This window comes from Bufo gargarizans, unplaced genomic scaffold (genome assembly GCF_014858855.1).
Source record: "Bufo gargarizans isolate SCDJY-AF-19 unplaced genomic scaffold, ASM1485885v1 original_scaffold_926_pilon, whole genome shotgun sequence".
In the NCBI taxonomy this organism is placed as follows: domain Eukaryota; kingdom Metazoa; phylum Chordata; class Amphibia; order Anura; family Bufonidae; genus Bufo; species Bufo gargarizans.
In genome coordinates, this window is record NW_025334759.1 from 2,720 (window position 1) to 16,738 (window position 14,019).

Consider the following 14,019-nt stretch of genomic DNA (forward strand, 5'->3'; position numbering starts at 1 on the left):
TGGTTCAGCCTGAACTAAACTTTCAAAATGTAATATTTTCAAAAAATTGGCGACTGGACCCAAAACGAATCTCAACTGATTTACTGATCTCTACTGGGTACTGTAGTCCACCCATTCCAGTTATTACTTTAGTTGCCCTGCTCTGAACCCTCTCCAGCTTTGCTATGTCTGTCTTGTTCACAGGAGCCCAGAAGTATACACAAAACACCATGTGTGGTCTGACTAATGGTTTGTAAAGTGACAGGACTATGTTCTTATCACATGCATCTATGCCCCTTTTGATGCACAACATAATCTTATTGGCCTTGGGAGCAGCTGTCTGACACTCATTTCTACAGTTAAGTTTGCTGTTTAAAGAATCCTTTTCCAAAAAACCCTTCCCACACAACAGTTGAACTATCTGGAGATGCCCTGTAAAATATTATTTTGGCCTACTATTGCCAGTATTTTCACTCAGAGATTTAAAGCGCTACCCTCTGGATTGTAAAACATGTGTTTTACACTTATATTTCTATTTTTGAAAACCACACGAACACTTGAACTATTTGGAGATGTCCTGTTCCAAATTTAAGAATACTATTTCTAGTGTTTTTACTGAGATTTAAAATGCTACCCTCTAAATTGAAAAACACATGTTCTACACTTATATTTCTCAAAAGAAAAAACTCTCAGAAACTGTTTGGAAATGATCTGTAAAGTAGTTCAGCCTACTATTTCTGGTGTTTTCACTGAGAGATTTAAAACACTAACCTCTGGATTGTAAAACTTGTATTGTACACTTAGATTGCTATTTTTGCAAAGCAAAAGTATTCATATCCAGGTGCTGGTTTTACAAATATAGAATTTGTTTTGTGACATAACCCCTATATTGTCCACTATTCATTTGCATAAGAAGGAGCCGTCCCATTGAAGTGAATGGGATGGCTTCTTGTAATTATGCCTTTTCACTGCTGTGGTTGTGACAGCAAGCATGTAAATAATGCAGAGAAGGCAGAACTCATACAATCTCTGCTTTCTCTTCAAACAGCTGATCAGCCAATCTAATATTGATGATCTATCCTGAGGATAGGTCATAAGTATAAAAAATAGAGGACAACCCATTTACAATGAAAGCTTTTATTTAAAATGTCTCTGAATCAAGAGAGATGTATGCACATTTTAGAAAGGCTTGTGAAACAACTAAAGACTCTGAGTGCCAGCTTGCTTGTTCTACTTGGATCAAGAGAAACCAACATTCATTTAGGTATGTCCAGACTTTAGACTATTACTTTACGCATACCTCTATAGCATATATTTGTAGCATGTAGTTTAATTTGTGAGAAGCAAAATACTGAACATATAAAATAATGTGTATAATTTCACATTTGTTCAATTATTTTAAAATATAATGGAAGCTGTATGTTTCATTTGAGAATTAATTGTAAATTTTTGGGGGATAATTAAAATGGTTATTTAAGGTAGGTTTAAAACTCACAAACACAAAGCCGATATTGATTACAAGCCTTATCATTCCATGTGCCATCTGTGTACATTTCAATACAGTTTTCTTTCCCTTTCCCACCAGGCTCACTTCTTCTCCAGTTGGTGTAGTTTACTTGATGCCCATCCAAGTAATGAAAGTCTCCAGAGGTTGGTCCTTCAATGATTCCCAAGTAAGCATATCTGTTATACTGCTTTAAAATTGTTAATATGGCACTATTTTCAGCTTCATTCATGGGTGTAGCAATACTACCACCAACATTTTCACAAATTGCCTTGGAAGTTTTAAAGTCTACTTCTTTGCCATTTGTTGCAAGTATTTTATCCTTTACATGTTGGATTTTTCCATCCAAGAACAAAACTAAAATACAAGACAAGTAACAAGATCCTCTTAATTACTTTTTCTACTAGTTCAGTATTGGTAATTGTTTTACAAATGTATAATATAGCAAAGCTAGGTTAGTCAATAGGACCAATATGATAGTATTTCTTCGCCTATTTCATAATATAATATTCCAATCCAAATGAACAGCTTTCCCTTCGGTAGTTCTCGTGCACAATGCAACAAATGCCATTAAGGGGAATGAGGTTGTGCTGTAGTTCCCTGTGCAGGGAATGGTCAAGAGCACTGTGCCCCCTTCACTCTTAGTGGATTCCTGCAGTGTGCCATGACAGTAGATAAAGCTATTGAAATGAAAATTAAATAGTAAGGATAAATAGATTAGAGGTATATATACTATGCAATCCCAAATGGGCCTAGTAGGTAAAGGCCGCTTTTAATGCACCTTTTTACTGTGTATTGGATGCTTACAATTAGTGGCAGATTGTTACAGAGATTCAGAGAGTGGCAGCTTGTTACAGAGATAGTTCTCTGTGCCGAGCTATTCAACAAGTGTCTGCATGCAGTTCTTGCACTTGAAAAAGACTATCCATCAAAACCAGTCTATATATCTATCTTTTTTGTTTACCTTTTTGAGTGTATATACCCACCTCCTTCAAGTTTCCTTATGCGCTTGTTCATATTAGCTAACTGGAGCTGCAGTTCATTATCCAGTGATGCAGGAGTACCTTAAAAAATCATAAAAACAAATGATTTACTGTATGATGAATGCCTTTTAAATGAAAGTATAAAATAATTTATCATTAGGTCTTAATTGAAATATATATATTTTTTTCTACAACTCCTTTGTAGACAATGCATCTTCAAAGGACAATTTGTCCTCTATCATCTGCTAATGTAAACTTGATAGGTTAACAAGTAGTAAAGAAAAGGTACTATACTATAATTCTGAGACTGTACAATGTTTGCTATCTGTTATCATGGAGACTCTTAGGAGCTGTAGAAACAAAATGGTAGGACATGTTAAATATATTACTAGCTGCTTCATTCCTCAAGTAAGATGTATTGAACCAATAAAAGATTAGGGGTTCATCTACTATCCAGAAATACGACTATATTAGGAGTATTTCTGGTGCAGATTGCAGAGCAAAGGTTTTTTGAGTCACAATCTGTGACTTTTCCCTGCTCACACCAGATCTCATTCCTGATTTTCTATGCTTGTTTTCTATGCTTGTAGAAAATGGTCTAATGGTCCAGACCGACGCTGCAGACACCAAAATTATGTTCAGGCCGGCACCTCTACATAACTTTGACGCATCCACTGCCAGCACAGGTGACGTCGGTCTTAATAAATGACAGCCATAGTCTTTACTCTCACGTACAGATGTAGTCAAGCTAAAATTGACTCTGATAAGACATGGCACAGTGTTATCTTGGTTATCTCATGACAAAGGCCATTTAAATCCACTGAAAAGTTAGTTACAAAATATTTTTCTTGACATTTTTTACTTAACAAATTAACCATCAAGTTTAGCTCAGCTGCATCTTTATATTAGAATTTCAGGAGCTATTCATTTGATCAATTAGGAATAATTATATAATATTTATTCCATATCTATAGCTCATTACATTTGTTTCAGTTGTCAGCTTTAAATGCATTAGCATTCATTACAGAAGTAATGAAAAATCCAAAAATGTAAACACACTCACGTAGTAGTTGAATTGTGTGGTAGGAATATTTGTACTTGAAGTACCTAACTTTCACTAGTATCATAAGTAGGCATAAGCGAACCTGTGGAAGTTTGGGTTCACTGGGTTCAGCCGAACTTCAGGTCAATGTTCGGGTTCGGATCCCAAACTGGACCCCGAACACAGACCCTATTAAAGTCAATGGGCACCCGAACTTCACTTTATTATTTTCCGTAACAACCTGGTTATAACAAAAAATAATAGCATTCTTAAGACAGAATGCTAAATAAAAAGGCCATTGAGGGGTTAAAGATAATTTTAAAAAAAACTGACCTCATCCACTTGATCGCAGCCGTTATCCTCTTCATTCTTCAGGACCTGTATGACGTCATTGCAGGTCCTGCTGAATGAAGATAGAAGGGATGCACGATCAAGTGGATGAGGTGAGTTTTTTTTATTTATTTTTAACCCCTCAATGGACATTTTATTTAGCATTCTGTCTTAAGATTGGTATTATTTTCCATTATAACCCTGTTATTATGGAAAATAATTAAATCACCCGAACACCGAACTTCAGTAAAAAAGGTCCAGGTACCCGAGCTCGCAAAGTTCAGTAAGTTCAGTTTGGTCAATAAGTACTATGGAGGAGATTTAGGAAAATCACTAGCAATGAGATTCCAATTTTTATTATTCAAAGCTCCTTTGGAAAATGAAAGGAGGAATCTGATTGGTTTCTAAGCCAGTATTCCTTTGCACAAGTTTGATTAATCTCCTCCTATGTGTGCGGTTATCTGAAGTCTTCGTCCAATTACATTTAAGCATGCTGGTGTTTACTGGCTTCTCCAGAAAATGTAAAAGCTACCAGAAGAAGAATTTCCAAATTTAGAATGCATTATTAGTTCTGATTGGAAAGCATATAACACAACAATAATAGAAACAAACATTAAATAATGCATATTCAACATTGCTTGAATGTACAGGAATGTTCAAAACAGAGGTTTGTGTTTTTCCTAACAAAAAGAAAATGCACATATTCATTTACCTGCAGGTCCAATGTTCCCCTTCTCACCCTTTAACCCTTGTACACCTGGTGCTCCTGGTGCTCCAGTAAGCCCATCTCTACCTGGTAGTCCGGGGTTTCCTCCTGGTGGACCCATTGGCCCTGAAATGCAATAGTAAATACTTTAATCTTCTAAAAAATATAATGATTTCTGAAAATATCTGGCAACCAGAAAAAAATAAAACAAAATTATATAATATATATAACCTCACAAAAGTAGGTACACCCTAACATTTTTGTAAATATTTTATTATATCTTTTCCTGGGACAACACTGAAGGTATGACACTTTGATACAATGTAAAGTAGTCAGTGTATGGCTTGTATAACTTGGTGTGCCCTCAAAAGATCTCAACACACAGCTATTAATGTCTAAACCGCTGGCAACAAAAGTGAGTACACCCCTCAGTGAAATTGTGCCCAATTAGCTATTTACCCTTCCCGTTTCATGTGACTCGTTAGTGTTATAAGGTCTCAGGTGTGAATGGGTAGCAGGGTGTTATATTTGGTGTTATAGCTCTTACACTCTTATACTGTTCACTGGAAGTTCAATATGGCACCTCATGGAATAGAACTCTCTAAGGATCTGAAAAAAAGAATTGTTGCTCTACATAAAGATTGCCTAGGCCATAAGAAGGTTGACAACACCCTGAAGCGGCGCCTCTGCACGGTGGCCAAGAACATACAGCAGTTTAACAATATTCCATTCAGAACAGGCCTCGCCATGGTCGACCAAAGAAGTTGAGCGCACATGCTCAGCGTCATATCAAGAGGTTGTCTTTTCAAAATAGACTTATGAATGCTGCCAGCATTGCTGCAGAGGTTAAAGGGGTAGGGGATCAGCCTTTAAATGCTCAGATCTTACACCCCATGAAATTTCCCAGAAGGTCCCAGAAGGATGCTGTCATGCCCCACTTTGACGATGTGCGGAGGTCGGCCAGGATAGCAGCACGAGTTTAGTATTTGTTTTGGTGCCGTGCTGGATCCGCCTCTCATCAGGTGCACTGGGTGGAGTCATTCGTTTAAATGGCCTCCAGCTAAGTGCTCTGAGCGGATTATACTCATCATTGTGGACTGGGAAGCTTGGAGGGAAGGTTGGCTGTCAGTTCCTGCTCTTAAAGATAAGTGTTTGGTTGTTTGTGTCATCTATCCCATCCAGGTTCTGTGCGAGCAGGCTGCTCCTATTTTCCCACTTCACCATCTCAGGGAATTCAGGGTTTTTTCAGCCCAGGCTGGAGGACACATCACACCTACCTTCAAGGTCTGCATGTGGGCTGAGCAGTGCAGGGAAAGAGGTCAGGGATTAGCTAGGAGGTGACCCTTCCCCTGTCTCTCGTCCAGAGCCTGGTTGGTTCGTTATCTGTTATACTGAGTGCACGTCCGCCGTGACAGATGCCTCTTCTAAAGATGATACACAAGAGAGCCTGCATACAGATTGTTGAAGACAGGCAAACTAAGGACATGGATTACTGGAACCATGTTCTATGGTCTAATGAGACCAAGGTAAACTTATTTGGTTCAGATGGTGTCACGCGTGTGTGGCGGCATCCAAGTGAGGAGTAAAAACACAAGTGTGTCTTTCCTACAGTAAAGCATGGTGAGAGTGTCATAGTTTGGGTCTGCATGAGTACTGCCAGCTGTGCGGAGCTACAGTTCACTAAGGGAACCATGAATGCCAAAATGTACTGTGACATAATGAAGCATAGCATGATCCCCTCCCTTCAGAAACTGGGCTGCAGGTCAGTATTCCAACATGGTAATGACCTCAAACAAACCTCCAAGACGACTGCTGCTTTGCCAAAAAATGAATGAGGGTAAAGGTGCTGGCCTGGCCAAGCATGTCTCCAGACCTAAACTCTATTGAGCATCTGTAGAGCATCCAAAAACAGTAGGTAGAGAAGCACAAGGTCTAAGTGGAAGAGCAATTCAGTGGCAACCTGTGAAACACTAGTGAACTCCATGCCAAGGCAGTGCTGGAAAATAATAATGGTGGTCACACAAAGTACTGACACTTTTGGGCACAATTTGGCCATTTTCATTTAAAGGTGTACTTACTTTTGTTGCCAGCAGTTTATACATTAATGGCTGTGTTGAGTTATTTTGAGGGCACACCAAATTTACACTGTTATACAAGCTGGACACTAACTACTTTACATTGTATCAAAGTGTCATATCTTCAGTGTTGTCCAATGAAATGATGTAGAAAAATATTTCCAAAAATGTGATGGGTGTACTCATTTTTGTGAGATACTGTATACGCAAAGGCTTAATCTCAATATTGTCATGTTCCGAATGACAGGCAAACCTCTGGACACAGGCAGATTACCGACGAGGAAACCAACTGAGTACTTTTTCACACATGTAATAAATGAACATGACAGTAACACAACAACATCTAGCAAGGATAATAGTGATACCACTGAACCCAGTGCACTAGCAAGACAGGAGGCCTGGACCCCATGCAGAAGTCAGCTGTCTAAAATGTATACAAATAAGTCACAGGGGCCTGATGGGATGCACCCAAAGCTGTTAAAAGAGCTTAGTGGTGTACTAGCAAAACCATTAACAGATTTATTTAACCAATCACTAGTAACAGGAGTCGTCCCAGAAGATTGGAAATTAGCAAATGTCCATTCACAAGAAAGGTAGTAGAGAGGAATCGGGCAACTATAGGCCAGTAAGCCTGACATCAATAGTGGGGAAATTAATGAAAACCATACTTAAGGAGAGGATTGTGGAACATCTAAAATCCTGTGGATTGAAAGATGAAAAACAGCATGGGTTTACTTCAGGGAGATCATGTCAAACTAATCTTATAGATATTTTTCATTGGGTGACTAAAATAATAGATGGCAGAGGTGCAGTAGACACCGCTTATCTAGACTTTAGTAAGGCTTTTGATACTGTCCCACATAGAAGGCTTATCAATAAATTGTAGTCTTTGTGCTTAGACTCCCATATTATTGAATGGATTAGGCAGTGGCTGAGGGACAGACAACAGAGGGTTGTAGTCAATGGAGTATATTCAGACCATGGTCTTGTTACCAGTGGGGTACCTCAGGGATTTGTTCTGGGACCCATATTGCTACTAAACTAGTACATGGATTGCAGGATAAAACTTACCAGGAAAGATTAAAGGACCTTAACATGTATAGCTTGGAAGAAAGATGAGACAGAGGGGATATGATAGAAACTTTTAAATACATGAAGGGAATCAACAAGGTAAAAGAGGAGAGACTATTTAAAAGAAGAAAAACTGCTACAAGAGGACATAGTTTTAAATTAGAAGGGCACAGGTTTAAAAGTAATATCAGGAAGTATTACTTTACTGAGAGAGTAGTGGATGCATGGAATAGCCTTCCTGCAGAAGTGGTAGCTGCAAATACAGTGGAGGAGTTTAAGCATGCATGGGATAGGCATAAGGCCATCCTTCATATAAAATAGGGCCAGGGGCTATTCATAGTATTCAGTATATTGGGCAGACTAGAAGGGCCAAATGGTTTTCATCTGACAACACATTCTATGTTTCTTAATGTAAGCATGTCAGTCATCGGTAGAGCTGTGCACAGACTAGATGTCCTCCCTCCGGAGAACCCAGGAGCCTTCTCAGCAGAAAGCACAGCCAGGGTATACATGAAACATACAGGATCAAAAGCAGTTAGGCACTGCCAGACTAGAAATAGAACAGACAGGATCATAAGCAGTGAAACAATGCCAGGCTATACATGAAACAGACTGGATCAGACACAGAGCACTGCCATGCTATCAGAAGCAATTGAACACTGCCAGGCTATGAAACAGACTGGATCAGACACAATAGAGCACTGCCATGCTATCAGAAGCAATTGAACACTGCCAGGCTATAAATGAAACAGACTGGATCAGACACAGTAGAGCACTGCCATGCTATCAGAAGCAATTGAACACTGCCAGGCTATACATGAAACAGACTGGATCAGACACAGTAGAGCACTGCCATGCTATCAGAAGCAATTGAACACTGCCAGGCTATACATGAAACAGACTGGATCAGACACAGTAGAGCACTGCCATGCTATCAGAAGCAATTGAACACTGCCAGGCTATACAAGAAACAGACTGGATCAGAAGCAGTTGGGCATTGCCAAGCTAAACAAGGAACACATAGGATCAAGACACAGAACAGGTACAGAAGATAAGGCAAGGCATGGACAAGGATGCAACAACAGAAGGGCATATGGCAAAACCTTCTGGGTCAGCAGGAAGGAGCTACACCCAGCAAGGCACAAGATAGAACTGACCCCAAGCCCCACAACTTACAGAAAGAAATAGCTGCAATAATGAAGGCACCTGCTAAGCCACACCCAGGAGCAGATCAGGAAAAGTTAACCCCACCAGAACCAGGAGTAACAAGAACCAAAGAACAACAATATGTGTCAGTTCACACAGTCACAAAATGCTGCAGCCAGCACGCCTAAATAACAACCACCATACGCAGGTTAAACTGTAGTCAGTACGAGGTAACAGGCAGCCAGCCTACACAACAAGATGTGACAGAACCGCACACTGCATCCATACTCAGACCCTGTTCACACTCAAAGCCGCAGCCAGCATGCATCACAGAGCCAGCATACATGGAACACCCACAGCCAGTACACAAGGTACATGCAGCCAGCCTGCACAGCACCAGTTACAGGAGCCACAGAGATATGGACGTGGGAAAACACCAACACAGACAACAGTTCACACACAACACTGCATCCAGCATGCAGCCCCAAGCAACTAGCATACACAGGAATCAGCCTGGAGCCAGTATGTGAGAGAGCATGCAGCCAGCCCTCATGGCCACAACTGTCACAGTGAACCGCACTGTGACAATTATGCTCTTTACCAATGGGGTGCCAGTCCTAAAGAGGGAGAACACAGCCACAAAGGAGGTGCTTTTTTTTCGGATCAACCCATAAAAGGCCATAATGTTAACCACAGATGCCGCAATGAATGTGGCACCTGAGGGGGAATGGTGCAATTTCCGTTCCCTGTCATTGCACCCACTACATCCAAAGAAATACCTTCAGGACAAAGTACTTAGTAAAAAAGTGAATTTCTTTGTGAAATTTGATGAAGCAACCAAATTAAGTCTTTCTTAACTTCACTTATCTGTATTGGTGAGCATACCCTGTAACCCCTTAGGGACCCATGACGTACCTGTACGTCATGTATAGCTCCGATCAACGCTGCCCGGCGGGCGGTGATCGGAACCCGATGCCTGCTCAAATCATTGAGCAGGCACCTTGGCTCAATGCGCCGGGGGGTCCCATGACCCACCCGTGTCGGCGATCGCCGCAAACCGCAGGTCAATTCAGACCTGAGGTTTTTAACTTTTACCTGGTGCGGCGGCAGCAGCGGTGGTGCCATCGGGTCCCCATGGGGCTGTAGGGGGGACCCGATGGCATGGAAGGCAGCGCGATGCCTTCCTGAGGCATCGTGCTGCCTTCCGGTGAAGAGCCTGTAAGTTCCAGCCCCCTGGATCTCACAGGCCGGAAGCTGTATGAGTAATACACACAGTATTACTCATACAGCCAATGCATTCCAATACAGAAGAATTGGAATGCATTGTAAAGGATTAGACCCCCAAAAGTTCAAGTCTCAAAGTGGGACAAAAAAGAAAGTGAAAAAAAAAGTTGAAAAAATAAAAATAAACAAAAACTAAATTTTTCCCAAATAAAGTTTAAAAAAATTGGTAAGAAATAAGGGGGAAAAAAGTATACAAACTAGGTATCACCGCACCCGTATCGACCAGCTCTATAAACATATCACATGACCTAACCCCTCAGATGAACACTGTAAAAAATAAAAAAATTCAACTGTGCTAAATAAACATTTTTTTGTCCCTTTACATCACAAAAAGTACAACAGCAAGAGATCAAAAATGCGTTTGCCCACCATAATAGTACCAATCTAACCGTCACCTCATCCCACAAAAAATGAGCCCCTACCTGAGAAAATCGCCCAAAAAATAAAAAAAATATGGCTCAGAATATCGAGACACTAAAACATCATTTTTTTGTTTTAAAAAAGCTGGCATTGTAACAGAGTAACATAGTACATAAGGCCGAAAAAGACATTTGTCCATCTAGTTCGGCCTGTCATCCTGCAAGTTGATCCATCCTGCATATGGAACTTACATAAATAAAAAAAATTATACATATTTTGTATTGCCGTGTTCATATCGACCGGCTCTATAAAAATATCACATTACCTAACCCCTCAGATGAACACCATAAAAAATAAAAAATAAAAACTGTGCTAAATAAACCTATTTTTGTCACCTTACATCACAAAAAGTGTAATAGCAAGCGATCAAAAAGTCACACGCACCCCAAAATAGTGCCAATAAAATCATCATCTCGTCCCGGAAAAATCATACACTACCCAAGGTAATCGCCCAAAAACAGAATTTTTTTTATCTCAGACTATGGAAACAATAAAACATGATTTTTCCCAATATTTTTTTTAAATGTTGTTCCCACAAAAGCGAAAGCATGTTTTAGATATTATATAAAAAAAATGACAATAAATTATATGTTTCTGACTAATATATGTGTCAATATTATTTGTTATTATTATGGGCCTGGTTGATGCAGATAGAAAATGAAAGGTAAATGATGAATACGAAATAGGGTCTGTGGGAATTACAGGAATAAATGTAATTTGCCTGTCCAAAAAAGTGTCAGCAAATTCAGTTTACAGATGCCGAGTACAGTCTATGCCCTAAGGACAAGGGAATGGCAGGGAATTATCATATTAACAATGAGCTGATTATGTCCCAGTCTCTACAGCAAATCTAAATAGTTAGCTGCAGAAAACAGGAAATAACAAACTATTGTCTGTGCTCAAGTGGCCGACGTGAAAACTGGACTTTTTCAGGACTGTAGGGGATAGTATATTCCACTAAATTGAATTCTGGAGAAGATAGGCAGCCAATGAAATGACTGACGTAGTAGAAGCAGTTAGTGTAGTGAATGGACATACAGATCAACCTGACTGCTGCATTTAGGGTACGCAGCAAGAGGAGGTTGAATGGTGCAATAAGAAGAGTCATACTGTATGATCTTCCCTTTGAAAAGTGTATGGATAGGGTACAACCAAATATATGGTAGGTAACTAACATGAGACTGCACTGGTACAAATTATTAAAAACACTAACTACCGTATATAACTGCTCATTCTTACCAGGTACACCTGCGTCCCCTTTCATGCCATCCCTGCCATCTCTTCCTGGAAGACCATTGTTTCCTGGTGTGCCTGGAATCCCTGGTGCTCCCATACATTTATCAGAAGACTGAGCATGACATGTCACTGAGATAAGTGTGACAATTAACACAACTGATAGCCGGAGCCACATTTTTTGGGTTACCTGCAAAGTAAATGTAATTTTGTATAAATTGAACATGTATCGCTTCAACATGTGTGTGGTCAATGTTTTGGCATGTACGCTGTGAAATTCTCCTGATAGATATGTCATGAACACAGCCTATTTCCACCTTAAAAGCAGACTCATATTTTGTATTGGATGACATGCAAAGGGAGCAATTTGTTGTTTTGAGAAATTTGTAATAAAAATGATAAAGCATTTGATTGCCTTCAAAAGAGTAAGCTAAAGAATGTCCACTGTTGCTAGTGGATTGTGGGATTCCATGCTGAGCTCCTTGCAAGTAATTGACTCCAATAATGTTCTTGCAATGGGGACTCTGCTCTTTTGTTCACCATTAGAACACATATGAAAGTAACCTCAATTTGTATTACACAGGCCTATGTTACTGCATAATGAAAAGTTACATGCTTTTTAGTAAGCCATTACAGACAATCCAACTGAACCTAACAACCAGATTTGGTGTGAACCTAGGCTGGTGTTGTACATGTCTCGAATACCACGCATACTGTTATTGTTTACAAAACAATTAATACTCTTCTTGGTAAAGATGTTGTGTGTGTAAGTATTCCCCAGCAATCATGGCCTAATCTACCTCATTCAAAAAGTCTAGAATCATGCAATAATGAAATATATACAATATTTTTATAGGTTTACGGAAATATCATACCTTTTGGGAATTGATTGATCAATGAGATGGTAATGGCTGTCCCCTTGAATAAAGAATAGCAATGAATGTCACCTTTTTATACGGAATAAGGACCTCATTGTCGACACTCTATTGCTGCATTATCAGTAATTTCAATGGTTACACTGAACCACAAGTGTCTTGAGCAATATACTCTACAATCTTTCTGTAAAATAAGAGTTTACTTAAAAAATTCCTGCTAATATCTGGTAGTCACTAGAACTACTACTAGAAGTAGTAGAACACCAACAAATGTTCTGTGCAATATTTCCCTGTGTTATAATGACAATTATTTCCATGAACTAGATATTTCTAAACTAGAGATTCTGTAACATTTAAATCCTAGGAGAGAGAAAACATATATTAGCATTTTCTGCAGAAGTGCACATAAACATTTTTTTTATACTTTGTATTGACAGAGCCTACCAAAACATACCATATAACACCAATTGTGTGACCCACAGTGTGACAATCCCCATGTGGCCACTGGTGGAAAATGCCCAACTGTGGCCACTAGTGGTCACATGAGTTTGCCACAAACCTACGTGTCTATTGGTTTCTGTGGGTGAGCGTGGCTTGGCAGCTTGTGGCCAGTCACACAATAGGGTTGCAACTTAATAATTTCCAATAATAGTCTTGACATTTACTAGTTATATTACTAACATTTTAGTATAATATGTTTCTTATATAGTGTCAACATACTCAACACGTACAGAGATCACTCACATCAGTCTCTGTCCTCAAAGAAGTTTTTACAAATTTAAATTCCATATATTACACACAGAGCAATTTTCATAGCTAACTAACATATCACTATGCTTTTGGAGTCAAGTAGAAAACTGGAAAACTAAGTGGAAGCTCAAGCAAAATAGATGAATAAATCTCAAATAGTTACTGACAGACCTATTATATGAAAGAAGGCTATCTGTAAATGATAACGTACTCCTTTCTAGTTTTTTAAACATCATGTATACTTATCTTTTCTTAGAATTAGACCTCATGCACATGACTGTGCCTGCATTTTGATCAGCAAAATACAGATAAATTACAAACAGATAAAATGTAAACAACTATTCTTGTCAGCAAGAATAGTTGTATAATTTGCAGAATGGCCACGCTGATCTGAAAAAAATACACATGTCCATGGCCCCCAAAAATTAATGGGTCTATGTGCTATCTGCAAAAAAGGTTAATAGCACACAGATTTAAAATGCCATCATGTCTATAAGGCCTTAAGGGGATTCTTAAAGGATTTGTGCAGCAATATTCTCAAGATAGATTATCAATATCAGATCGGTGCTGTTGGAAGAGAAAGAGGCACTCCATGTGAGTGCTGCTTCCTGTTTATTACAC

At 39.3% G+C, this 14,019-nt stretch overlaps 1 protein-coding gene across 1 annotated transcript; it reads right to left on the bottom strand.

Annotated features, from left to right (window-relative positions):
- Positions 1-1,100: 1,100 nt before the first annotated feature.
- Positions 1,101-12,792, bottom strand: LOC122924241 (pulmonary surfactant-associated protein A-like). Its single transcript, XM_044275170.1, has 5 exons — positions 12,649-12,792; positions 11,780-11,963; positions 4,551-4,670; positions 2,470-2,547; positions 1,101-1,840 (listed from the first exon to the last, which is right to left on the bottom strand). Exons 2-5 carry the CDS (start codon positions 11,949-11,951, stop codon positions 1,464-1,466), a joined length of 747 nt encoding a protein of 248 aa, XP_044131105.1. The 5' UTR covers positions 11,952-11,963; positions 12,649-12,792; the 3' UTR covers positions 1,101-1,463.
- Between the last annotated feature and the right edge of the window lie 1,227 nt (positions 12,793-14,019).

Excerpts from the sequence above, each read along its gene's own strand:
- LOC122924241 (XM_044275170.1), bottom strand. The coding sequence starts at position 11,951 with ATGTGGCTCCGGCTATCAGTTGTGTTAATTGTCACACTTATCTCAGTG. Across the intron at positions 2,548-4,550 it reads GGGGAACATTGGACCTGCAG|GTACTCCTGCATCACTGGAT; the intron begins GTAAATGAATAT and ends TGATTTTTTAAG. Across the intron at positions 1,841-2,469 it reads CATAAGGAAACTTGAAGGAG|TTTTGTTCTTGGATGGAAAA; the intron begins GTGGGTATATAC and ends CTTGTATTTTAG.